At 37.5% G+C, this 25,851-nt stretch overlaps 1 protein-coding gene across 6 annotated transcripts; it reads right to left on the bottom strand.

The window, feature by feature from the left end:
- Positions 1-3,080: 3,080 nt before the first annotated feature.
- On the bottom strand, positions 3,081-13,571 carry LOC103720652 (uncharacterized). 6 transcript variants are annotated; one of them, XR_015972462.2, is made up of 7 exons: positions 12,632-13,570; positions 12,208-12,336; positions 11,763-11,858; positions 7,426-9,447; positions 6,326-7,347; positions 4,813-4,903; positions 3,081-3,493 (listed from the first exon to the last, which is right to left on the bottom strand). XR_015972462.2 is itself a non-coding variant. In XM_008810865.6 (5 exons), exons 1-4 carry the CDS (start codon positions 13,463-13,465, stop codon positions 4,823-4,825), a joined length of 1,140 nt encoding a protein of 379 aa, XP_008809087.3. In that variant the 5' UTR covers positions 13,466-13,569; the 3' UTR covers positions 3,081-3,493; positions 4,813-4,822. The 6 variants fall into 6 exon arrangements, 3 of the variants coding, with proteins under 3 accessions (XP_008809087.3, XP_026658756.3, XP_038986274.2); XR_015972461.2 differs by lacking the exon at positions 6,326-7,347 and having other exon boundaries at positions 8,387-9,447; XR_015972463.2 differs by lacking the exon at positions 6,326-7,347 and having other exon boundaries at positions 3,186-3,484; positions 8,387-9,447.
- Positions 13,572-25,851: the final 12,280 nt, after the last annotated feature.

Below are 25,851 nucleotides of genomic sequence, written 5' to 3'. Positions count from 1 at the left end.
AATTAAGAATTTAAATATAATAAATATTTTCTGCAAAAGCCAATTCCCTGTGACTAAATTAAAAAGAGAAAAAGTGATCGAGGTTCTACTTTGATCCGTAAAGTCAACCGGACGAGCCCTATTGGTCAGTAAAGATGCTTCAATTTGTGTTACTAATTTATGTGTTTTTATGGTGCTCAAAAATAAAATGCTATCCTGCATTCCGCTGAGGCAACAATTAAAATTCATCTGGCTGTATAAAAATTCATCTGGCTGTATAAAAAACTACTGTCACATTAAGATTGTTATAGTTTTAATGTCAGGCTTGAATGAAGCCGGAGATCTAGGATGAGCTTTACTAAATAGAACAGTTGGTTTCGAGTGCGATACCGTCCAATTAAAGATCCAGAAGAGAAATCCTACTTGCACACACAGGCAAAATCTTAAGCAGACCCTTTCAGAGAACCTAACTTTGATTTAGAGGAACACAAAAATCTTAAGAAGCTGTAAAACACCTGAGTCATGGTTATCTCTTCAAACTTAAAAATTCTCCTGAAAATATCTTTTCAAAGGCACCTTATGGTTGCTTACCCGACAACCTTGGAAGAAATTGTTGATTTATATTAGCTAATAGTTTGGTCGGAATTTTTTATGCTCAGCACACAGCATAACATGATATCCTTCAACACAAAAACGCCCTAGGCAGGAGAGAAGAAAACAAAAGAAATGAGAAAAGAGAAGAGAAGATAGGGGAGGAGAAATAAATAAGAATCGAAGAGAACAGAAGTGCAGTTTCTTCGCTCCAACTCCACTTCTGGAAAGATTATAAATTTTTTTTTGAAGAGATCATTTCTTTTCATTTATCATCCAAATAGGGATCCTAACTCTCTTATTTTTTATTAAATTTCTACCAAATAAAAGAAAATAAATTTCTTTTCTCTTCATTTCTTTCAATCCAGACACGGTGTAGCTTATGATACTTCCAAAATTGCTTTGATTGCTCAAAAAAACCTGCGCCTCCAAGTTCACATGAATAAGTCATATCAATCTTTGGGAGAAGACAACCTCTAGCCACCTGAATAATGCAAATAAAATTTTCCTAGGAGAATGGCGACGACTCATAATATAATTGAACCCAGTAGATAGCGGACACGTCAATAGGCACGATGGTTCTTATAAGCACAAGCCACTCAGGCTTTATAGTCAGCATTCTCTGAGGTTGTATTTCTCCTCAGGTTTCCTATGCAAGATCATAGTAAGTCATCCATCCGGTCTTTATCACCTAAATCAGGATCATGTGTCTAACAAGCACCCCTTCCTCTTCTCTCGCTTCATATGTAAATCACTATCATGAGTACATCCACACAATTACAAGCTATCTCGAGTATTTCAGAAGGCTATTACAAATATCTAATTTGGCGCACCATCCCAATCGTTAGATAGCAACTGTATTTGGTGCAATCTCACATGACCATGAAGGAGATCAGGACTATGAACCACAAGAGATGGAAGCAGTTTTAAATTTACAGAAAAGACTATCATTATATCACATTTATTCAAATCATGCTCTATGACTGGCAGAACTTCATAAATCATCTGGAAAATGCTACTAAAAGAGATAATTGCATATGAATCCCTTTTTAGACTGCTACTATTTTAATACAATCATACGCTCCAAATGAAGAAAATCAAAATTAAAAACTGGTTCCTCCAAAAGCTTACTTTCACTCATACACAATGATTTCAAACAAAGTTAATCAGCCGATTCCTCCATCAAGATGTCCTAAGAGATGCAATCCTCTATTTCTCCAGTGCAACCTATCTAAAGCCAAAATAGGGTGAGACAATATAAATCCCTTCATAGCAGAGCACATAATCTTCTATTTGTTTTCTACATCTATTATATGCACTAAAATGTGCTTTTCATTTCAGTTCTTATTTGAAGGATAAAAGAAGACCAAAAGGAAGCCAAACAATATCCAGAAAATAGCAAAGGCAGTTTCCTTGCTACCAAGATGACGTAAAGACCTAATTGTTTACTAAAACCTTACACCAAGTATATCACTTCTCAAATATAGATCAGACTGCTTAATTCCCAACATAGTGAAGGTAAAGATCCCATACAATGCTACACTTTCTACATTCTACCTCTTCTATGCTGTTTGTATTTCTCCTAACATTTTATTTCTTATTTTTATTTTTTTTACTGAAATTAAGAGAGAGCAAAAAACAAAAATTTGTAACAAAAAAAGCAAAGAATAATATTAAGGTCTTATGAGGAATGACCAAATAAGTAAAAAGGCATCCCCTTGAATAAGGTCCCAGACTTTTATTAGTTCTACAATTATCCAAAGTGGCTCAGAACAGCATTCAAATTATCCTTGAACATTTCCTACATCCCTTCAGCTCATTAGATCATTGCCAAAACATAGGAAAAGATCTTCCAGCATAACAAAATGACAGATCTTCTGCAAACAATTTGAGGCAGTTCTCCTGGGATTGATGTGGTGCCCATCCAATATGAGCTAGTTAATGGCTTGCCATCAAAGAAAAGGGAACAAAAAGGAAATTTACAAATCATGTCATGGACCATAATTTAGCGAATTATATAGGGTCTTATATAAGTAGTATAATTTGCATGAATAACATTCCGGCTCTCAACATTGTCCGTGATGCAATAACAGAAAAGATGTGATGCTTCAGGCAAAGAATGATATGGCTCAACATTTATTCAAACTACTTGCACACACCCAAACTTGATTAAGAGCACAAGAGGAACATGCATGTGCTTCTAAATTAACCATTAACATTAGGCACTAATTTAAATTCAATGAAACCTAAAAAATAATTTTTTTATTACAAACATGGTATATTTCACACTATCACGAATATTGCAATTGTGATTGGACATGGGTGGGTTTACTAGAAAAGAACTTGCTTAATGTTTCAGAGAAAAAAATAACAATTATATTAGATGTGACTCCCAATGAGACTAAGAGAAAAGAAGAATGTATCAGTCATTCAAATATGTGAATAAATAGTCAAAAATTCTTGGCATCCATCAGAATATCTAAGCATAGCAGAAGAACAAGAGAAGCACAAAGGCAACAAACTATTTACACTATATTGATGTAAAAGTTAATCCTGGTGTCCATAACAAAATTACTAGCTAATGAGACATGAAGAGAAGTCCCCACAATAGGAAATTTTATCTCAAAATTGAAGCAGCAATGAAAACATAAAATTACACCTTATAGGTAAAATCAAACATGTGCTGCATGGAGAAAGAGAGAGAAAATGCCAAAATCGTAAAGCAGTAAGTACATTTATCACATTATGCAGTCTGTTGTTCCCGACCTCAAGCACACTACCTCCCCACATATGAACATTGTACAAAGACTGTCTTCCCTCATATCATGAGATACCATCTTCCCTTGTATCGACCTGTATTTGAAAGATGCCAGTGCCAAGCAATAGTTGCTTTGATTCCATCATTGACATGATACTGAACTTCCTAAAACAAAGATAAAGGATACAAGGATAGCTACTGAGTTCCGGAAAACACATTGAGATGTTAGTATTACAAAAGCAACCTGTAGAAGTTCAAAAAAAATAGCATATGAAATTCATCTTACCTTAAAATAAATAGCAATGATTATTACAATTTCAAAAGAAACAAAAAATATATTACTTTGCACATCATATTGCACGTATATCTGAGTGTTTCTGGGAAATCATATTCCCAGCATCTTGCCACACTGGATTTGGAGAAATCAATTGTGTTGCAAGGTTTATGCTGTAGTTGAGCATCATGTTAGTTCTCAGAATAGAATCATTTCTTCGCTTTAATGGACAAAGAAGTTTCACTGTCAAACTACAAGACGGTCCACACAATGGGATCAATTCTTGCAGTCAATATCTTACCTTAAAATAAATAGCAATGATTATTACAATTTCAAAAGAAACAAAAATATATTACTTTGCACATCATATTGCATGTATATCTGAGTGTTTCTGGGAAATCATATTCCCAGCATCTTGCCACACCGGATTTGGAGAAATCAATTGTGTTGCAAGGTTTTTGCTGTAGTTGAGCATCGTGTTAGTTCTCTGAATAGAAGCATTTCTTTGCTTTAATGGACAAAGAAGTTTCACTTTCAAACTACAAGACGGTCCACACAATGGGATCAATTCTTGCCGTCAATAACATGGAAACACACCTTGGATAACAACTAAAAAAGTGCAAAAAGGATTAATCAAACAAATGCAATCACCAGCACAAGCCTGAGGGTTTACAAATGCATACATAGAAACACATACACAGATGCATGCACACTTAAACACAACACAAACACAAAAGGAACATGCATAATAAAGACAGGCAATATTTTAAGAAACTGTCGCCTTGGCTGTCTAGGTGCTGACAAGGTGGGGCACCCTTAACAGCTGCCTAGCTACCTGTTCTAAAATTTTGCATCAAGTTTAAATGTTGAGGATGAGATTGACTTAGAATTAGTATTTTGAATGGTACCAACTTAGTACTTCTCACTACCAACTACCAAGTTAGTACTTCTCAATTATTTACTAAATTATTTGATATGTAATCTTATTTTCTTGGATTACAACTTCATTTTTACATTTTTCCTTATATCAATTAGCTTTTTTGATAAAAATAATTTTTGAGCCATCTTGATGTCTGGGCACCTGTCTAGGTATCTGCCTAACACCTAGACATGTGCTTGCCACCTATAGTCTTTTAAATCATTGTTCGATAGAATTCAAAATGAGGGTAGATAGATAGAAAGAGACGTGATGTAGCTCAAAAATATTTACCTTTAAGAAATCATTCATCAAGTCCATCATTGTTCTCTCCATGATTACCAATTTCCCTGCATAGCTTTTCCTTTTTGTCAATGACATCTTCCTGCAAGACATGATGAAGATAAATATAAAGGACAAAAGAAAAAAGAACAAAAGACTCCCAAACATGATAAACCCACAAACTTAAGGGATTTTGATACATTACACTCCCTTTCCTAACCCATTCCCAAAACATAGTATGCATCACATTCCCAGAACATAATATGCATCAGTCATCCCCTATAGCCTGATTGGTAGAAAATACTCCAGCTATATGGTGAATTCTTATTGCTTGTGTGACCCTGGCCTGAAGCAACCAATCCTCAACAAACCAATATTGTAAAGAATTCTAAAATTTGGCCAGCTAAAATTTGCCATGCACCATGATTGTGGTAACTTCTACAACTATGATCATGTAGGAATCATACTCCCATCCTGCATCCATTCACTAAGGAGGCTGGTTTTAAACGGAAGGAGAATCTTATGTAGATTCATTGTTTCCTGTCAAAATCTGCCATGGTCATTTGTTGAAAGAATTTCCCACAACTTGAGCATTAGAGGATTTATTGTCACGTCCCAGATCCGGAGCATGACATGGCCATGTTACCGTAGGGTATTGCCCACAATAACATGAAGCCCACAAATGACACTTCATATAGCATGTTTAAAAAAAATGGTACAATATCATTTGCTAAGCAAAAAGCAGTGGGTACAGGGCATCTAAACCCAACATATGAATTCATAGACATAACTACATTTATTACTAGCTTGCAACTATGCATCAAGCTTTATTCTTTCATCTATCATTCATTTATTCTTCCCCACTCCTAGCAACCTTAATTATCTGAAACAAAAAAAAGAGAGAAATGAGCTTTGCGGCTCAGTAAGTAACCATGCACTACCTTACCGGATCAAGCAAAAATTTTTACATAATTCAATGCATCATTTGAAAAGTAGAATTAAACTGTAAAATAAAACATTTCATAATCATATAACAAACTATCGTAGCAAACCAATCATGTATGCACAAATCATGCAAGTTCATAAAGCTGATGATGCAATTTAAAATATCCATAATCGTCAAATGTTTGCCATTTATCTAAATTTTTAATCAAAACAGTGCTCACAAATTTTCGCGCTATGGTCGTTATAATCCTGTGACAGGGTCGTCTTTGAAATCGACAAAATTTCATAGTTCATATTCGTTACTAATTTAACCCATTGGCAGAGGGCCGTTTTCGTTGGATGCTAGCTCCAGGGTGTCGATTGGCCTCCATTTCTAGAGGTGGTCATAGCTATCTGGGAACTCGTAAAACATTCGTATTTTTCATAAATCATATCTTTATAAATATGTTGAAAATGCTAAATAGCATTGCAAAATTTTAAAATGCATAATCATGTCATATATATTATTTTTATAGTAACATGCAATCTATTCTCGAATCGCAAAGTACCATCTTAGTGAATTTTGAGTTCGGGTTGTAACCTCTTTTCTGCATCTTCCTTGAGTTGACATAAATGGGCATCATTCTGTTGGGCAGTCTTTATCCTCTCTATCAAGGTTGGTTGCACCATCAAACAGTCAGCATACTTCTAGCACCATTTGCTGTCACCTCAATTTGCATCTTGTCAAGATCCTTTAATATTTGATCTTAAGTAGTAAGCAAAGTTGTTGTGCCCATTTTGACTTCCTGTTGAGAGCATCAGCCACCATATTGACCTTTTCCGGATGGTATTTAATGCTTAGATCATAATCCTTCAACAGCTGAAGCCATCTTCTTTGCCTCATGTTTAGCTCCTTTTGAGTAAATAAATACTTCAAAGTTCAAACTTTTGTGATCGGTGAAGACCTCACAAGGCTCCCCGTATAGGTAGTGTCGCCAAATTTTTAAAGCGAAAACTACCGCTGCTAGCTCTAAATCATGCATTGGATAGTTCTGCTTATAGAGCTTCAGTTATGTCTAAAGGCATAAGCCATCACTTTATCATTTTGCATTAATACACAGCCCTATCCTTTTTTGAAGGCATCACTATAGATGGTGAAACCCCCAGAGCTGGATGGTAAAGTGAGAATTGGTACAGATACCAACCTTTACTTTAACTTCTGGAAACTTTGCTCACAATTCTCATCCCATTCAAACTTTGCTCGTTTATGGGTTAAGCGAGTCAAGGGAGCAGCTATCCGAGAAAATCCTTCCACAAATCTCATATAGTACCCAACCAAATCCAAGAAGCTTCTGATTTCAGTCACATTAGAAGGACGAGGCCAGTTCACTATTACTATTTTCTTTGGGTCCGCTGAGTTTCCCTTCTTAGAAATCATATGCTCGAGGAATGCAATGCTATCCAACCAGAATTCACATTTGCTCAACTTAGCATAGAGCTTCTCCTCCCGTAGGGCTTGCAGCACCTCTTAAGTGATACTCATGTTCTTCCTTGCTCTTGGAGTAGATTAGTATGGCTTCTATGAAGACGACGACAAACTGATCCAAGTACTGCTTAAAGACCCTATTCATCAAATCCATAAAGGCAGTAGGTGCATTGGTTAGTCCAAAAGGCAAAACCAAAAATTCATAATAGCCATACCTGGTTCAGAATACAGTCTTAGGCACATCCTCAGCTCTTATTTTTAACTGATGATAACCAGACTGTAAATCTATCTTTAAGAAGACTTGAGCACCTTGCAATTGATCAAACAAATCATCAATCCAGAGCAAGAGATATTTATTCTTTAGAGTCACCTAGTTCAGCTCTCCATAATCAATATATAGCCGCATGCTTCCATCTTTCTTCTTTACAAATAAGATAGGAGCTCCCCAAGGAGAAACACTCGGGCGGATAAATTATTTCTCCAGGAGTTCTGTAGTTGGACCTTCAATTCTCGCAATTCTGCAAGGGTCATTCTATAAAGAGGCTTGGAGATTGGTCCAGCTCCCGGCATGATATCGATTTCAAAATCGATATTCCGATCAGGAGGTACCCCAGATGCTCATCAAAAAAAACACCCGAATATTCTCTTCTAACAATGGGAATATCATCTAACCTTACTTCTCTTTGAGCATCCACCACAGGCTATAAATGTCTGGCACCCTTTTCTTAGCGCCTTCCTTGCACACATAGCAGAAATGATGTGCAGAGAGGGCTTACATTGCATGCGTTCCACAATGGGTGCATTGCACTGATTGAAAAATTTCAGCTCATCCGGTATCTGAACACTACCATTTTTCCAAAACAATCAATATGGGCATGATACTTGGACAGCCAATTCATTTCAAGAATAACATCAAAATCATGCATATCTAGTTACACTAAGTTTCCTACTAATTCTCTTTCTCCTATCCAAATCATGCAATTTTTTAAAATAATATCAACAACTACTGTCTTCTTAAAAGAAGTTGCAACATGCAATAGCTCATCTAGTTTTTCAGGCATGCAATTCAAGAATGCAAAGAACTTGGAGGATATAAAAGAATGCGTAGAACCAAAATCAAACAATACAGAAGTATCTACTGAGTTGATGGGAATACTGAGTTGATGGAAATTATACCTGCCACTACTCTATCACCGGCACTGGCATCCTGTTGTCAGTGCGAAAACCCATGCACTTCCTTTTTATCTTTGATCAGCAGGTTTTGCAGGTCTAGAGTCAATCTTCTTTTTGTTTGGGCAGTCTCGTGCCAAATGTCCTAACTGACCACAGGCGAAACAAGCTCCCAACTTATTAAGACAAGGTCCAACATGAAACTTGCCACATTAGTCACAAGCTTCAATTTTCTTCTTCTTGCTCGGATTGCCTCCAGAGTTCTTCGATCGGCCATTATGATTTCCTACCGTTTGGGGCCACTTCTTGTCACTCCTTTCCTTCTCTGATCTCTTCAATTATGCTTCGACTTTCAGAGCACTTTTCAACACATCTTCATAACTACTGAAAAGGTGAGACGATAAAAGAGATCGAATCCTATATCTTAGACCCTGTTCAAATCTGTTTGCTTTGCTTCTTTCAAACTCCATGAGATGGGGGCAGAATCGGCCTAACTCATTAAATTTATTTGCATACTCCAGTACTGTCATGTCGTCCATTTGCCTCAAAAACAAAAACTCATTCTCTTTTGCTAATTTTACTAACTTAGAAAAATATTGATCATAGAATATTCTCTTGAACTCCTAGGTCAACTGGTCATCCTTATTTCCATTTGCAGCTTTAACAGTCGTCCACCAAAATTTAGCATTTCCACTCGACATTGGTATAGCCATACTGACCTTTACATTCTCGGGATACTGCAGTGCATCAAACAGCTCCTCCATCTCCCAAATCCAAGTCTCTGCAGCTAGAGGATCAGCTCCACCGTCAAACATTGGTGGGTTGAGCTTTCTAAATCTCTCATAATAGGACTCTAGAAGTGGTGCAGGTCGAGGAGCGGCCTGCATCTGCTACTGCCGCTGAAGAAGTTGAGCCACCACCTGGCATATCCCAGCAATGTCTACCTAAGTGGCTGATGCATTCGGAGCTTGCTCAACCGGTTGGTTGGCATCTCCTCTCACTCTTGCTCCTCTCCTCCTAACAGCAATATTTGCCAAGACTTCCTCTTCTCTGTTGCTCATTGTTACCTATCAAAATACTAGCATTAATCAGTTTTCATAGCTGAGCAATAATAAGGTTAAGAAAAACTATCTATTCTTTCAACTAGTTAAAACCAAACTAAACGCGACCTAACTATCTATTGCTAGACTTTAAGTTTACCCATTACCAAGCTCTAACTTCTACCCATGATCAAACCTATTACTTTGATACCACTAAGTGTCACGCCCTAGATCCGGAGCATGATATGGCCGTGCTACTATAGGATATTGCCCACAATGACATTTCATATACCATGATAAAAAAAATGGTACAATGTCATTTGCTAAGCAAAAAAAAAAAAACAGGTACAGAGCATCTAAATCCAACATATGAATTCATAAACATAACTACATTTATTACTAGCTTGCAACTATGCTTCAAGCTTTATTCTTTCATCCATCATTCATTTATTCTTCCCCGCTTCTAGCAACCTTAATTATCTAAAACAAAAAAAATAAAGAGATAAATGATCTTTGCGGCTCAGTAAGTAACCATGTACTATCTTACCGAATCAAGTATAAATTTTTACATGATTTAATACATCATTTGGAAAGTAGAATTATACTGTAAAATAAAATATTTTATAATCATAATAGCAAACCAATCATGTATGCACAAATCATGCAAGCTCATAAAGGTGATGCAATTTAAAATATCCATAATTGTCAAATATTTGCCATTTACATACTTTTAATCAAAATAGTGTTCATAGATTTTCACGCTACGGTCGCTATAATCCCGAGTCAGGGTCATCTTCGTAATCGACAAAATTTCATAGTTCATATTTGTTACCAACTTTAACCCGTTGGCAGAGGGTCGTTTTCGTTAGATGCTAGCTCCAAAGTGTCGATTGGCCTCCATTTTTAATGCGATCATAGCTATCTAAGAGCTCGTAAAACATTTCGTATTTTTTATAAATCATATCTTTATAAATAGGTTGGAAATGCTAAATAGCATTGCAAAATTTTAAAATGCATAATCATGTCATATATATCATTTTTATAGTAACATGCAATTTTTCATAATCATAATTCATTTAAAAATGCATAATCATGCCATATATATCATTTTCATAGTAACATGCAATTTTTCAGAATTATAATTCATTTACAATAATGTATGCAATAACGATGCCACTTGGCCAAAAAATATGGAACATTTACAATCATATGCTTACTCCTATATTTTTAAGAAAAATCAGGATCAATCACGTCAAATATAATTCATAATTTTGTACTAAAAATTAATCAGTAATTTGAAATTCATAAGGTTTGCGCCAGGAGGAAGAAGGGCTCGGTGAGGCCAAGCAAACAGGGAGGGGAAGAAATAGAAAGAGGAGCCCATGCAAACAGGGCTCGGTGTCACATTTGCAGTTACCTTTCTTATAAGAAGGAATCCGATGCCTAGATTTTTGGTGAATGGGACCAAATAGTTCCTAACTGCCAACCAAAGATGGCGGTGTTAAATTCTTTCTTTTGAATGGTTGTTAGAAGCTTAACTAATTCTAGTGTGAATCGACCATTCTCTTATGAGAGTTCTTTCACTTTTCGCTTAAAACCAACATGGTTTAATTGCAATTTATGTAATGCATTCTATTCATGCACATACATGATTCATGGGGAGAAATGGATTTGATCCACAGCTCCATCGTGCAGATGTGGTGTAGTTACTAGTTTGTTTAGATAAAAATAATGTTGTAATAATCATTTGATCTGCATTTGGAGGCACTTCACTTCCAAATAGTGATTGTCTTTTTCTCTTGATTTAAAGCTTGAGCTTTGAAAGTAGAATTTTTTTTTTCTGTATAAGATGCCTAAAAGTAGAAAAATGTAAAACAATAAGGAGAAAAGAAACATAAATGATAACATACCATAACGTAGAAATTTCATTTTATAACTCAGGCATTTACAGAACTTCATTGCACAGCCAAGCATCCAGTGATATAAAATCCTTTCTTAATTTTTTAAAAAAGGAAAATCATGAAAAATCAGGGCCTCCTTCCTTATAATTTTTTTTTAAAAAAAAAGGAAATCATGAAAGATCAGGACCTTTTTTTACATCCACGTGCACCTTTAATATAAAGAGAATACAGGATTTAATAATTAGTTGGATAGCAGAGATTGTTTTCTTCCCTTACCATAAGGAGGAGGTAGATACCTTCTGTAAGGCAAAGCAAATATTTTGAAATTGAATTGGGAAAGGCGGACCTTATATGTCAAAAACCCACAAATAAATAGCTCCACAGACAACAATTTTATCAATTCAAAGCACAACTAGGCATTTAAAAGAAATACATACATACATTTGGTAATTCTGTGATCCTTTTTGTTTCTATGCAGTCCATTGGCTCCTCGTCATTTTCTTTCTCATCAATTTCACCTACTTTCTGCAACTTTTCCTGGATCAGGGGCGACAAACATAATAATTTATACAGAAGAAGCCGTTGGAGAACAATGCTACCTGAATATTCTAAAAGGTAAGGGAGAGGTCAAATAAAATCCTTAGTTAAGCTTCTAGGCATGACGACAATATGAAAACAGGCATTATAGCAATATGAAAATAGTAAAGTCAAACTCAAACTGGATACAAATTTATATCATAAACAGATCCCCATTTACACTCTTAGCCCTTTTCTAATTTTGGTTGACCCTAGACACTTTTGATCATCGAAGGGGAAAAGCACATTGATCCTTTATAGCCACCATATAACAACAGAAAACAGAGAGGTGATAGTTTAGAATCTTTACAGCAGGCAAAGCTTCAATTTCTTTTGCAGCACAGTCCATCAAATCCACTTTATCAGCCCCAGCATCCGCAGCAACTTCATTAGAAATCCCTTCCACTTCAGCAGATATATCTTCCTTCTGCATATCCTCCTGCATTTCACCCAACAGTTGGAGCAATTAAATTATCCAAGCTAAGTAGATGATAAGAGTAATTAAACAATCAAAAAACGAATAACAGTGACGGTACATTTTCTTTTTACAACCCAAATTGTTAGGGGGAAAATCAATTTAGGAAAAAAGATCACCAAAATGGAAACTTTCCCTCAAGATAGCTTGCGGGAGATCGGACAGCCGCAGCACAACATATAAAATTCAAATGAACAAAACCAGAAAGTCATCAGGGGGGGGGGGGGGGGGGGGGGTGTTGTGGGTTGTGTGAAATTACCTGTGGATTGTCGGCTTTAGCCAAGGACTGGCCAAGAGAGTTGCCCAAATCAAGAACGATGTTTGGCAGTCTTTTGATGTCCCAACCAAGCACTCTGCACACGGCCCTCGCAAACGCCCGGTGCGCTTCCCTCCTCTTCGTCTTCGAGATCGAGTTTGAGTGCTGGATGAGCCCAACGCAGTCCCCGAACCTCTTCCATTTCTTCACCCCGATCGCCCCACAGACCAAGCAGCTGAAGTCTCCCTTCTCCCGGTTCTTCTCATAATACTCCCGCAACTCCCCAACGCTCTCGAAAAGCCCCAAGAAGAACTTGAAATCTCCCTCCCCGACCTCCTCGTCCTCATCCATGGAGTCCTCCTCCTCTTCCCCGTCGTCGGAGCCGTCCTTCTTGGCGAAGAAGTCCTTGCAGGCCTTCAGGCCCCTCTGCTGCGCCCGATCCGCCGCGGCCCTCGCCTGCTCCTCGGCGGAGGATGGAGGACGTGTCTGGGTGGCCGCCGGCGTCGGGGAAAGATCGGCCCAGGTCGCCGGGGCAACATCCTTTTCTGGCGGGGAATCGCACGGCCATTCGCCCTCTTTGGCCGGCGGGTTGGCCGGGGGCTGGTCGGAGGCAGCAGCGGAGCCCTGTTGCTGCTGCTGCTGCTGCTTCTTCTTCTCCCACTTCGACTTCGACTTCGACTTCGACTTCTTCTTGTTCTTGGCTTCCTTCTTGAATGCGGTGCCGGTGGCCGGCCGGAGGGTGAGGTTGGGGTTAGGGTTCCCGGGAGGCCCGCGGTGCCAGAGGGAGTGGAGGTGGAGGACTTCCTCCATGTAGAGGCGCTCGAGGGCTGGGTCCATGGCGGAAAGGAACGGGCGAAGGGAATGAGGGAAAGGGACCGGCAGTATGGTGACCGCCCTTCACAAGAAGGAACCCTTTCTTGAAGTCTCTTCCGTTATGACGGAAATCGCTGGCGGTCCGTGGGAAGAGTTAAAAGGGCTGAAGAATCGCCACGTCAGGAAGGAAAGACTGGGCTCTCGTCAGGTTGGTTTCTTCGAGCGTCTCAAGTAGCACCCTCCAAAACGTGACACGGACCACCTGGTTGTTACGGGAGGGTTCCGGGCGGGCAATTGAATTGGCCCCTTTGGAATTTGGATTATATTTTATTGTCGATACAATTAGTAATTGTGTCGCGCTTCCACATAGGGAAAGATTTGGGATTATAAATATTTATGCGTCCATAACGCTTGCCGCTGACCAGGTAACGTGGATGGACTGATAATTCTCACAGCCAATAATGCTTGCCGTTTTAATTTTTTTTTAAAAAAAAGCTTACTCATGATGTTTTTTTTCTTTTTGAGACAAGATTTGGCTTCTTATTGTGAATGGCAGTAAAACAGAGCCTAATCTATCTGCAAGAGAAAGAGTTTATTAAAAAATTGGATGAAAGAAGTCCCATTGAATATTATATATATATATATATATATAGCATGATAAAAAAATTGCTATTTTTTTATTAGCATGCATCCAGCAGAAATTAAACCTACGAATTTACCAATTATGAATTAGTCGTTTTAACTATTCAGTGATGGATGCTTACAAATGCATTTGTATCTTTTTTGGTTGGATCCGACAAATCTGTAACTCCAATATAGGTACTTTTTTGGGTGCTAAACCGGTGCCGGACTCTGACTCCCTCACTTCAGTCTTTACTCTTTTTTTTTTGGTAAGAATTATTAATATATAGATAGATGGATGGATGGAGGGATGGTAGTTAATATTACATGAGTTGGTTAGTGGAACAATTACTATATTCATCGAAATAAATAGGCGAGATATTTTTAATGATAGATAGAATGAGAAGGAATATTTCTAGATCTGAAAATGACCGATAATACCGATAATCTTTTTCGGAACAAAATCCTGATATCTTGGAATCTCCTGGCTTGCAATACCAAACCCAAACTCTTTCCACCCGTCAGATGACGATTTACATAAACGTTTCATATACCGCACGCGCGTATAACGTTTCTTTCTTGGTGATGTAGGAGCCCCTTCGTTTCCTGGTATAAGTGATCTCGTCCATCTATTTAATGGTTCCAAGGGGATGCAAATGTCGAGGCCCACATGGACCAAAGTCCACGTTCCCGATATAAGTCATCTCGTCCATCTGTTTAATGGTTCCAACTTCAAGAGGATGCAAATGTCGAGGCCCACACGGACAGAAGTCCACGTTGAGTGAGCCGAATTGGGCAGGCCCTACAAACAATGTGGATGTTTTTGGCTTGGGCCGGGCCCATTGATGGCGCTGATGCCTTCCAAACACAGGTGAGATAAGAGATGCATTAAAAACTCTACAAAGTGGGCTCTGGGAACCATCCTAATGTACGTTGACTCATGTAGCACAACACAGCTTTGATGAAGAACCATCCTATAGGTTCATACTATGGTCATGACATTGCCTGATTTGTTACAAGTTTTCAGGATGCATACATTGTGCACATACTGGAATAAAGTATTCTACTTCATTGTTGAATTTAGGGCTGTTCTCAACCATTATTGTTTGAACTATATAGTAAAGGACTGATATCTGACATCCATCTGAATTTCCCACCATGGATAAGTGGCTTTTGTAGTCCTGTCAATGGGCTGGATCTCAACACCATCAGCTTAGGCTGAGTCCTCCAAGACATCATCTTGCCTCGGCCCACGAAAAGTCTTGACTATTACCAATCATAATACTTTGCATTAAAAAAAAAAAGGAAACAGAGAGGAAATGTATGAAGTCGCTCAGTCTTGTTCTATTCATGCACAATTTGACAATCTGATTAATTAACTTTCGGACTGCTCTGTTTTAGTCTCTTTCAACTAAAAAATGATGATTTCCATTTGCGAATAAAACCCTGAAATATGGTGAATGATACATCCCTTCACGAAGTGGAGATGTCAAACGTAGACGGGCCACGTAGCCTTCCTGGGCTGATCCAGCACAGCATGGCACTGCTCAAGTAGAATAACAGGGCTATTTGACTTTGTTCATAAAATACATCACATACTTTATGTTTTGTTTCAAGTGGATTTATATACATTTAAAAAGAGTCAAAAACAATACCGGATGCTTAGACTTGAACATAACCTGATAATTAGATTTGAAGACTTTGCTAAGCTAGCGGGTTTTAGCTAACCAAGGAAACCTGAAATAATAATAAGCCCCAAGGCAGATGATTTCCTTTTGTTTTATGCACTGTTTATTAGGTACATGAGAGCATTGGTTAAGTAGTTTCGAAGGCATGTGAGACTGCGGTTTGGTCGAATAAAATGCCTACTTTTACGGCGGGTCTTCAGCCACAGCACGAGAGCTCCAGTTCTCGGAGCAGGGGACAGAGTCTGTGTCATATGGAAACTACCAGACCCGAGTCTGGAGCTGACAAAGGGTGGGGAGACTGTTTTTATTTTGTAAATTTTATGAAGGATTTCTTGCTAGTCTCTTCTTGTTGAAGTTTTTAACAGATCGGAACCAGTGATCAATCAATTTGGTCTTGCTGTGTTTGGACTTGTAAGTGGGTAAGAGAAAGGGATAGCTTTTGTTTTGGAAGAATTTTTGGGGATAAAATTTGGTTGTTTCCCCTCTTATCCTTGGATTTATATCAATTGTTCGAAGAGTCATGAGAGCACCAGATTATTAGTTTCTCTTTTGTTTTTCTCTAAAACACTTGCTTTATTTTAAGAAGTGCCATTAGAAACGTGTGCTAAATCTTATTTTTTGGATTTTCAAATTATATACTCTATCGTATACTTTATCGTATTAGTGTAATTAGTATGTTTTATTTTTTGTACCGACTTGATGGGTAGGTTAGAGATTATTGATGCCTTTCATATTCTCATGCCGACGATGTAGATACTGTAGATAATGTATAGGCTGCATATCATTGTTTTTATTTTTTTATATCGACCTGATGCACATGTTGGAGCTCTATAAATTTTGGCATCTATGTTTTTCAATAGCATAAATAATGTTCAATAGTTTGGCAATTGATTTGAATGAGCAATATTATTGATTTTGAAATCATTAATCTTTTTCTAAGAGGTTATCGTAAAGGACTCGTTTGGTTTATAAGAAGAGGAGGGAAAAAAAGTGTCGTTAATGAGAAAATAAAGAAATACTTTATGTTTGGTTGGAGCTTTTAAAGAAGAGATGGAAAAGTAGCTTTTCTATATAAATAAGTTTCTCATATTTCATAAGAAAGAAAATCTATATAGAAAATTAGAATAATTTTTTTTTTCTAAAACTAAAAGAATCAGATAAGATCTTTTTCTTTATTACGGGTATAACATGTATTTTGCACAACTTTTCCAATAAAATAAATGCTCAACCAAACATAAGTCACTTTGAAACGTATTACATTGTTATGGTCAACCAAACATACAAAAATTAGTTTTCCATACATTATATACTCGGGCATCAACTTTCTAAAAAGAATATTTTATTAAAAAAAAATCCTTTTCATAAACCAAATGAGTCCAAAGTATACAGTCCAACACACTCTCGCTTACACAAATGCACACATATATGGTATACTAATTTTTATCCTACAAACTATTATAGAATACTTTCTTAATTAATTAGATTATATATGTAAATTTATAAAAATATAGACATATCCATGTAGATACATAAATACAAAAGACCTACATATCCATGTGCATGCGCAAATACTCACAGAGACATACATATACTCACACATACACAAATATATATATATAGATAGATAGATAGATAGATAGAGAAAGAGAGCATGGTTCCATATTAAATTTTGCTAACCAGAATTTATACACATTAAATACTTCCCACCTAGCCGCCTTCATTGACTTTGATCTGGTTAGATATAGCCCTGAAGACTGGACCACCCTAAACGCACCCAACCTCCTCTGGGTCTAGAAGATGATGCCAAACACTGGTCCACCCAAGAGAGGGCTACAACTAACCAGCCTCGAGATCCCATATAGTTTTAAAAAACATTCTCAAGAATTTTGTAATCTCTGTCACCATTAGTTTACTCTATGGAATACCTACGTTTGATCCGACCCGAGATCTAATTTCTACTCCCTCCCGGCGACTGCTGCCGGGCAGCAACCTTCACGAGCTTCCAAATGGGATGACGTCTCAAGCCATGAACCCAATAAAAAAGCTCCCAAAATTCTCCCCCGAGATTCTCCCACTCCAATTAAACAAACTCCAACGTCAACTCCCATGCAGACGTCCGGACAAAATGGTGACGAGACCCATCGCCTGCAGGGAAATTTTTAAGTTCCCTTCCTTCCCCCTTCTCACGAGACTTCTATTTTCTTTGCTGTAGATAGAACGACTACTATATTTGCGTCGTAGTACTACTAGGAGTCAGTTTATTATTTCTTCCCGTGGAATATTTGTCCTCTTTGCCTTTTGGAATCTCATAAAGGGGGGGTATGCTTGCCGGTGGCACAAGAGGCTTTCATAGGTGTACATGCTTCTAGCTTCTAAGCATGTTGTTTATATATTACTTGTAGACTTCTAAGCATAATGTGTGTGTAGTCTACGTTAACCAATATTCTCTCCAAAATATGTAAGCTCTGGTTTTCAGGACCTGGTACTTTTTCTTCATCAGATCTAGGATTTTTCATGCCTCGAATATGTAGCCTTATCCAAAAAGTTGGTAAGCAGCATGGAGATTTACACCATTTAAAATTACCAAGCACAGTAGACTTGTCTACGAATATGCTCCATGCAATGGAACTTTTGTATCGTGTCATCCACTTAATTGTGTATCATTATTTGATTAAATCATGGCAAGAAATTAACATCCCATCGCAATTTGATTTCTTTGTATTGGATCGTTCGAAGCATCATTGCATCTCTTGCGAGTGATGCTTTATGATTTAAATTGATTTATTGAGGTAATAAATTATGCTACATCTGAGTGGTTGCATGCATGCTTTAAATGGAGGAGTCATGCACTTCATAATATTTTTGTTATAATTAATTCTTATATTATTTCTCTGTAATGATAAGCAACAGCTGGCTCTGTTCTTGTTTTTTTTACCAAAAGAAATTAAATGAAATATGCTAGAGAATAGGTTAAGTTGTTCAATGAAGAAATAGGTCCCAAATATCTTGTAGCCGGTCTAATAACTTTTATCTTGGCCAGGTAAGCCTATCCTCATTAATTTTGTCTTCTCATCTGACCTGGTATCTTTAAGCAAATATATTATCAAATAAGTTGTAATAAGCTTCCTACAATTAATAATACCAATAAACTTCTCAAGCTAAAAGTCATTTATAGAAAAATTTATTATGGCTGGAAAAGGCAATTAAAAAGATCTGGGTTTGACTCGCAAGTGGTTTTATCAAGGTTGAGGATTAGGAATCCCTCGTTTTATAGTCCACCATGTATGGTCCCCTTTCTATCAAATAAATAATTAAAACAAGAGCTTAGAGAGCCCGTTTGGACGCCGACACAAGCTATTCTATTATAAAATCTCCAAATTTGAAAATTAAGGAAAAAAGCGATGACGAAAAAGGGTAGAAGGCAACAACATAAAAAACTTCGAAAAGCTATTATAAATTGGGATAATAAATCTCTTCTCAAACATAGTTTTCGGTATTCTAACTTTTTTTAGAGTTGCATGAGCCAAACTATTTCTTAATAGAAAATTTCTTTATCCGCCTGCATTAGCCATAACATTTATCAAATATTATCCATACAACTTAGCTAGATATCCAAACAAACCCTAAATAGGGAGCATCTCATGCCAGACAAATGAATAGCCTAACAAATAAAAATGAACCATAGAAATAGTGCTTTTCTCGAGAGATCACCCAATAACTTGACCCAAGGAGTCGATATTTAAATCCATCCAGTGGAAGAGTGACTAAACACTACCATCAAAAACAAAGATGACCGGCCAAATGGCTGCTTGAAAGAACAATGGAAATTTGATCTCTATAAAGCAAAATGTCACCTGAGTATGATAAATAGTGATAGATTGCAGAAACACCAGCAACTAAGAAAAAAAAATGATACATATAGGAATGAAGATTGGACTCCTAACCTAAAGAATTTTCATAAGAGTAATGCTAACAAGCATCACACATATCTCAAGTCCATCACCCTCAAGATGTCATGGGAAGGGATCAATACATAGGTGTGATTCCTGAGTGATTGGATCATTTTTAATACAGAGAATTGACGGAACACCACATCAGCACCACTCTCGGGACACATCGGAAGAGGGCGACCGTGGCACCTAAAACCATTCTTTAGTAGGGAAGAGGTTAGCCCGACAAATTAAAAAAGAAAAGTTTTGCGGTGTCCTGTAGCCTGTCACCTAATCCTCTAAAACGATTCCCCCTGCAACGGTTGACCTCCTCTTCTCCCGAGGCCTTCTCCTGGCTTGATGGCTGACATCGTAACCTTAAAAAAAATTTGCATGAGAGGGAAAGCCATCCATATCTTGGGGGCGACGACATACGGTCTAAAATTCCCTGCGGGAACTCTTCCTACCGGCGAAAGGATCGCGGAAAGTAAGTAGTTGGACGTCCGGGAATACGACGGAGAAGGGGACATCGATGGAATAATTTGCCATTAATACTGACAAACCTTCCCATCCTTTAGTTATTACGAACCATTCGCACCCCTGCCTGCCTCCGTTTCTCTCTTGGATTTTCTTTTTCCTCGGCTCCTTCCACGAAGTATTCTGTCTTCTTTGTTTGCACTCGGAAAGAGTATAAAATTAGCGTAAACAAAGCCACACAGATCATCATGATGTCACTGGGAAGGAAGTAGGGTGAATTTTCTGGTGATCTAAATGGGAGTGGCAAAGCTGTCTCATGCAAGATGTGATCCAGTGTTGAGGCCATCACTTTCCAACTGGACTGAGCAGTGAACTTGTCTGAGATGAGACTACCGAGTTGATCATGGTCTTTGTAATCTATATTAATGATGAATGAGTTTGATTACTGATCTCATTTGTACAGCATAAGTAAATGTTCAAATGCTATAAATTATTGTTTTTTTTTTAAGGAGTAGGATTGGAGAAATTCTGAGTCATATCTTCATCAGGTTGGATCAAATTTGGGTCCTAATTATTGGTATCCAACACCTAATAAGTTTATCAGCTCAACTTGTTAGAATCTTGAAAGATGTACGAATTAAATTCGTAAAGTGAAGCAAGTGTCTACTTTGTATACCATTTATGGATCTGTGCAGGTTAAATATGCTCCAGAATTAATATGTTTGAACAAGAGGTTAAGCTTGAGTATCAAGTCCTCGTCCAATTAGAATTGTGTTGGGTTATACAACACATTTTGGTTCGAGTTGGGTTAGTTCTTAGGTCTAATTAAACCTAATTTACTCCTTTCATAAAATCATGTTTTTTATTTTTCATTTTTATCTCAACTTGATCAAATTGGAGCTAGTTTAGGAAACATATATACATACATACACAACACATATATATATATATCCAGCCATGTTTCGGTTTAGCTAGATACCATTAATTATTTGCATCCACTTGTAACTTTTTGCTCTTAGTCAACAGTTGGCATGATATGGTTTATTATTTGCTTTATTTTTTTGGTACAAGGTTTATTATTTTATTTTCAAATCATGGATCCAAGATAAGAACTCGTGTCAATAAACCCATAGCCTCTTTATCTTTTCCGCTTTCTGGCATCTTGACTCGTAATTTTTTCAAGCAATTTCATCTCCTTGCCATTACCTAAAGCTATGATGCTAACTGATATTGTAACAATATCAACCCGAAGTGCAATCTTGACAAAAGTATCATGCGAGACTACCCCTAGTAAATTGCACCTCATTGTTCCTTAGTTGACGCAGGAAATACTGACAGCAATTTGAGGAGAGATAGTAACATACTACCACCAATGGCATGTAACCCCTCTCCTTCCCAACTTGATATTCCCTTTTCCATCGTTTACTAGCCATCTACCCATGATATAGACGGTTTAAGGGCAAGAAGACACTTAAAAGCTAACAATATGAGTTCACAATCTGACAGTATTTGTAACTGCAAGGGAATATATATATATATTGTATCAGAGTTAGCAGCGATAGGAGGTGGCCAGTCTCAGTCACCAAGTCCACGGACGAGAGGTGTGGACGCACTAAAATAATCACCCTCATGAGAAATTCTAGTATATCTGGACTTGGAATTCAGCATGAACCCAAGGAATATCAATTAAGCTGCCGATGCCTGCCAGACCAACCCCTTCCTCCATCTTCTTTTATTAAAAAAAGATGACTTCTCCTGTCTCTCTACGCTACGTTGTTCTTATATTCATTAGTAGCCAATGAAGCCATCGTTTCATGGCGAGTCCAAGGCTCGTGTCATGCGACTAAGTCAGTGGTCCTTCTAAGATCTTCATAGACATGCATCCCCACTTACGTCGTAACCTATCATAGCCTTGGCAATTCCATGTGCTATCCAATAATTCTAAAGAGGACCATGACATGCTAAGTGTGTGAGTGTATGTATGTATCTGTATGTATATATGTATGTGTATGACAATTGTTTAAGAGGGCATGCATGCATTCATACCTGGGCTGGTCTTATCTCTTGTTGGTTAGCCAAGGAAGTGGATCGACTGTTAGGTGCCAAACCAGCAAGACAAGCAAAATTGTTGACGTATCATGAGCTCATGTTTCTTTCAGCTTAAGACCACTCATATGGAGACTGCTCGCGAGTACGCTGCCATGTCTTTTTTTATTTTGTGACAACATGCTCATTGGGCTTCTTTTGTATGGCTTAGTAAAAAAATTAAAGGAAATTGATGCGACCAACTTGAGTCAAGAGGGGGTGTTGAGTAAATCAAGTGGTGGTCATACTATATCTTTTCTCAAAAAAGAATATTTAGAGCCCTGAGAGTCATGATGGACTGAAACTAAACGATGTATCTCCATTGGCTATGGATTTTGCGGCAAGAATGCAAAGGGTTCTATTGGAATTCTAAGCTCTAAGTTAAACTTCTAACCTAGAATATAATGGAGGCAAAAGAGCCACGTACAGTTGGTGTGACATGATCCAAGATCTGCGCTAACTTCGAATCTTGTCCTTGCTAGATATTACTCGTAAGACCAAGGACAAAACCAGGTCACCTTGCCCTTAATTATGTCTTGGTGATCGGCAGCCCATCTCCACGAATAATTTTCTGGTTCCCATTTAAAAAAATCTTCGATCATTGACGAACTTTGTGGTGGCTGAATAATGTGTGAAATATGTCCGAATAATTAGTTTACCAAGGAAATGCTATTATAAGGTTGGCCAATATTCTAATTATTGAATTGAAAGGTTGGTGGGTGCAGGGAATGCGATTTATATACTTGGAAACGTTTTAATGGGGTCTACAGTTTCTGCTCCCAAGTTATTAACGACTCCATGTAATTTCTTGAATTATTATATTCTTGATGCTATTTGTTGACATCATCCCGTTTTATTTTCATGCTTGTTAAATCTCGTGGCATGAAATCATTCCACTTTAATTCCTTCACTCCATCTTGATCTGTTCCCGTACATCAAGTCTTTGTTTCTTGCATTGCACGAAAATTGAGATACATAAAGTTAACATGAATGTGGTCCATAGTGTGCCAATTAAGCAAAAGGAATGCCCGTCACCCTCTTCAGAGCACCCTATCAAACTGTAAGGAGAGAAACTGGTCTATCTACCAGTTTGGTAGATGGTCAAGTTCATACACAATGTCAAATTAGTCTATTCAATTAGAGACACTTACTTGGACTATTTTGCGAAGGATTACTCCATTTTTCTTTCTTTTTTTTTTTCAATAAGCCACATCCATCGAGATGATGCGACTAACGATTTGTGTTAAAAGGCTAAGAAGGATTGGATCAAATTGATAAATTGATAAAAAGACTCAAAATTGTCGTCCATGATAGAGTAGTCTTAATAAGATTGCAATGTCAAAAGCTGAATCACAAAGTTGGCCCCAAATTGTCAGAATAAGAGCATACTTTTTGCTTGAAAAATCATGAGTTCAAATTTGATAAGTCATTCATTTGAACAATTTTTTTCTACCACAGATATGTGGCACGTGAAAGGTGGACTTAGTTGCCCAGGAGATAGATCTTGAGGATCTGAACCATCCTAAAAGGTCAAGAGTTTGAACCTATCTAAAGTAAGGGAATGGGTCAAATTGGCCTACTAAATTAGCGTGCTAACTATAAGACAACGTGCAAGCTGAGGAATTTTGTCACCAATGTCAGGTCAATTTTGGCGAGCTATCTTACAACCGTGGCATCTAACCTAGCTAACATATGATTCAACCACTATGTGTTACATGCATGTGCAACTTATTTTTGAGAGAAGAAAAAAAAAAATTGGACGTAATATTGTTGAGCTGGAAGATTTATTCAGAAAACGGCAATCATATGCTATTTTCGTAGACGAATCTGAATTCTGAAGTAAGGCTATGGTTAGATTCCGATGGCTCTCAGTCCGATTTAATCTAATAAGATCTTGAATGGATCAGCTCAGAAGAGGCAAAGCATGTCAGATCCGGTCTATTAGCATCATCGCCTACGTCCATAGAATGTTAAAAATGGATACTTCTGTAAAAAAGAGTACGGACGCCCATGGATGTGGACGTGAATGGGGAAATGTTTTTTTTTCAACATGCAAGTCTTTTAACTACCCAGTACGGTAACTATTTATTGGGACAGATAGAAATCGATGTCAGCTAATAAAGCTGATCACGGAATATAGTTAACTTAGATCCACGACAAGCTGTCAAAAAGTTAAAAAAGGGAAACGAAGGAAGCTAAGGGTCACATGAGCTTCTCGAATCCAATCGGTTCTATTATTCAAAGGGGGTATCTGGAATTTCCGAGCCAGCATTGCACTTTCTGTATCTTGTTCCTAAATCCTACCTTAACCCGTGAACTCTTTATCTACTTTTTAATTACACCAGCCCCTCTTTCCCTTGGTGATGAGCAGAATTATTAAAGTGGGGCTTACTTGGATGACCAGGACTCTCATGAACATGAACGAGAGAGAGAGAGAGATGATGTGTTACTGATTTATCTAGATGTTTGCTTGCTCAAAAGCAGAAGATTGATACAGATTTGTCTACCTCCCTAAGGTTTGAATTTGGGAAGCATGCATGGTTACTTTCAGAAAAGAAACCCGGAAGCATGAAATATTGAAATACTATTAGAATCCAAAGTGCTCATATTATCATCTTTTGGTGGACATTTTGGTCGTAAAATGCAGGTGGTTAGGTATGAAAAGATAAAGGTTATAATAGACGGTTGAGATCCCATCTGAAGTTGGGCAGCGTGAACAGAAGAAAAAGATCCTGCAATAGAAAAAATATAACACGCACTGCATACGCTAATGTGGTTGTGCACCGCACCAATCATCTCATTTTGTTTATATGAGCCTATCATCGGGATGGGCGTATGATGAATAGGACCTATAGAAATGAGATGGGGGTGATTGGTGTGGTGCACGACCATATTGGTGCATGCGGACAATGTAAAATATTACTTCTCCTTGCAATGGGGCAAGCATTACGGTTCTTTTTAAAATTTCTTTGTTTTTAACAACAGTCTGGCCAGCCAAATGACACTAAGGAGTTTTAGTTTATATGACAAAATAGCTATTTGCAAATGAAGTTCTTGATTCACATTTGCAGTACAATATGGCGGCCATGTTAGAAAAGAACAAAACTTAGATGAAAGGTTTGTAGATGTTGATGTTGAATTATCTTGAACAAAAAAAAAGGAAGAAGGAAATAATGATATGAAATGGATTTCATATTACAGTATTCTTTATTTTTTAAAAAAAATGATTCTCTAAAATAATAATAAAATATCAAGAAATTAATAATTAGAGAAAATATAGCAACTCACCTGCCATTCACATGGCAATGTAGAAAACTGCATTATTTTCAGAAAAAGCAACAATTTGTGCATGCATACATAGAAAATGATGTCATAGCATAGATCTAATTGTTATTTTATGAAGAGAGTTGTATACCATAGGTTATTTACTTTGTGAAATTAAATTTGACCGTAAACCAAGTAAAATCTAGACATCACCATAATTTAAAGACTAGTCAAGCCTACCAGAAAATGAGGCTGTTTTGGCACGAGACAGTTGACACAAGAATTGACAGTTCCCAAGTCGGCTCAAGTCCTTGACAAGTCTAGATCTGATTGGCCTCGTGCTAGC

This window comes from Phoenix dactylifera, chromosome 12 (assembly GCF_051530095.1).
Source record: "Phoenix dactylifera cultivar Ajwa chromosome 12, Ajwa_hap1_PhDact_Kaust_v1.1, whole genome shotgun sequence".
Taxonomy (NCBI): Eukaryota; Viridiplantae; Streptophyta; class Magnoliopsida; order Arecales; family Arecaceae; genus Phoenix; species Phoenix dactylifera.
Note: the sequence above shows the minus strand (reverse complement) of the source record. Positions and strands in the feature narration are given on the sequence as shown.

Excerpts from the sequence above, each read along its gene's own strand:
- LOC103720652 (XM_008810865.6), bottom strand. The coding sequence starts at position 13,465 with ATGGACCCAGCCCTCGAGCGCCTCTACATGGAGGAAGTCCTCCACCTC. Across the intron at positions 12,337-12,631 it reads CTAAAGCCGACAATCCACAG|GAGGATATGCAGAAGGAAGA; the intron begins GTAATTTCACAC and ends GGTGAAATGCAG. Across the intron at positions 4,904-11,762 it reads GGATCACAGAATTACCAAAT|GAAGATGTCATTGACAAAAA; the intron begins GTATGTATGTAT and ends CATGTCTTGCAG.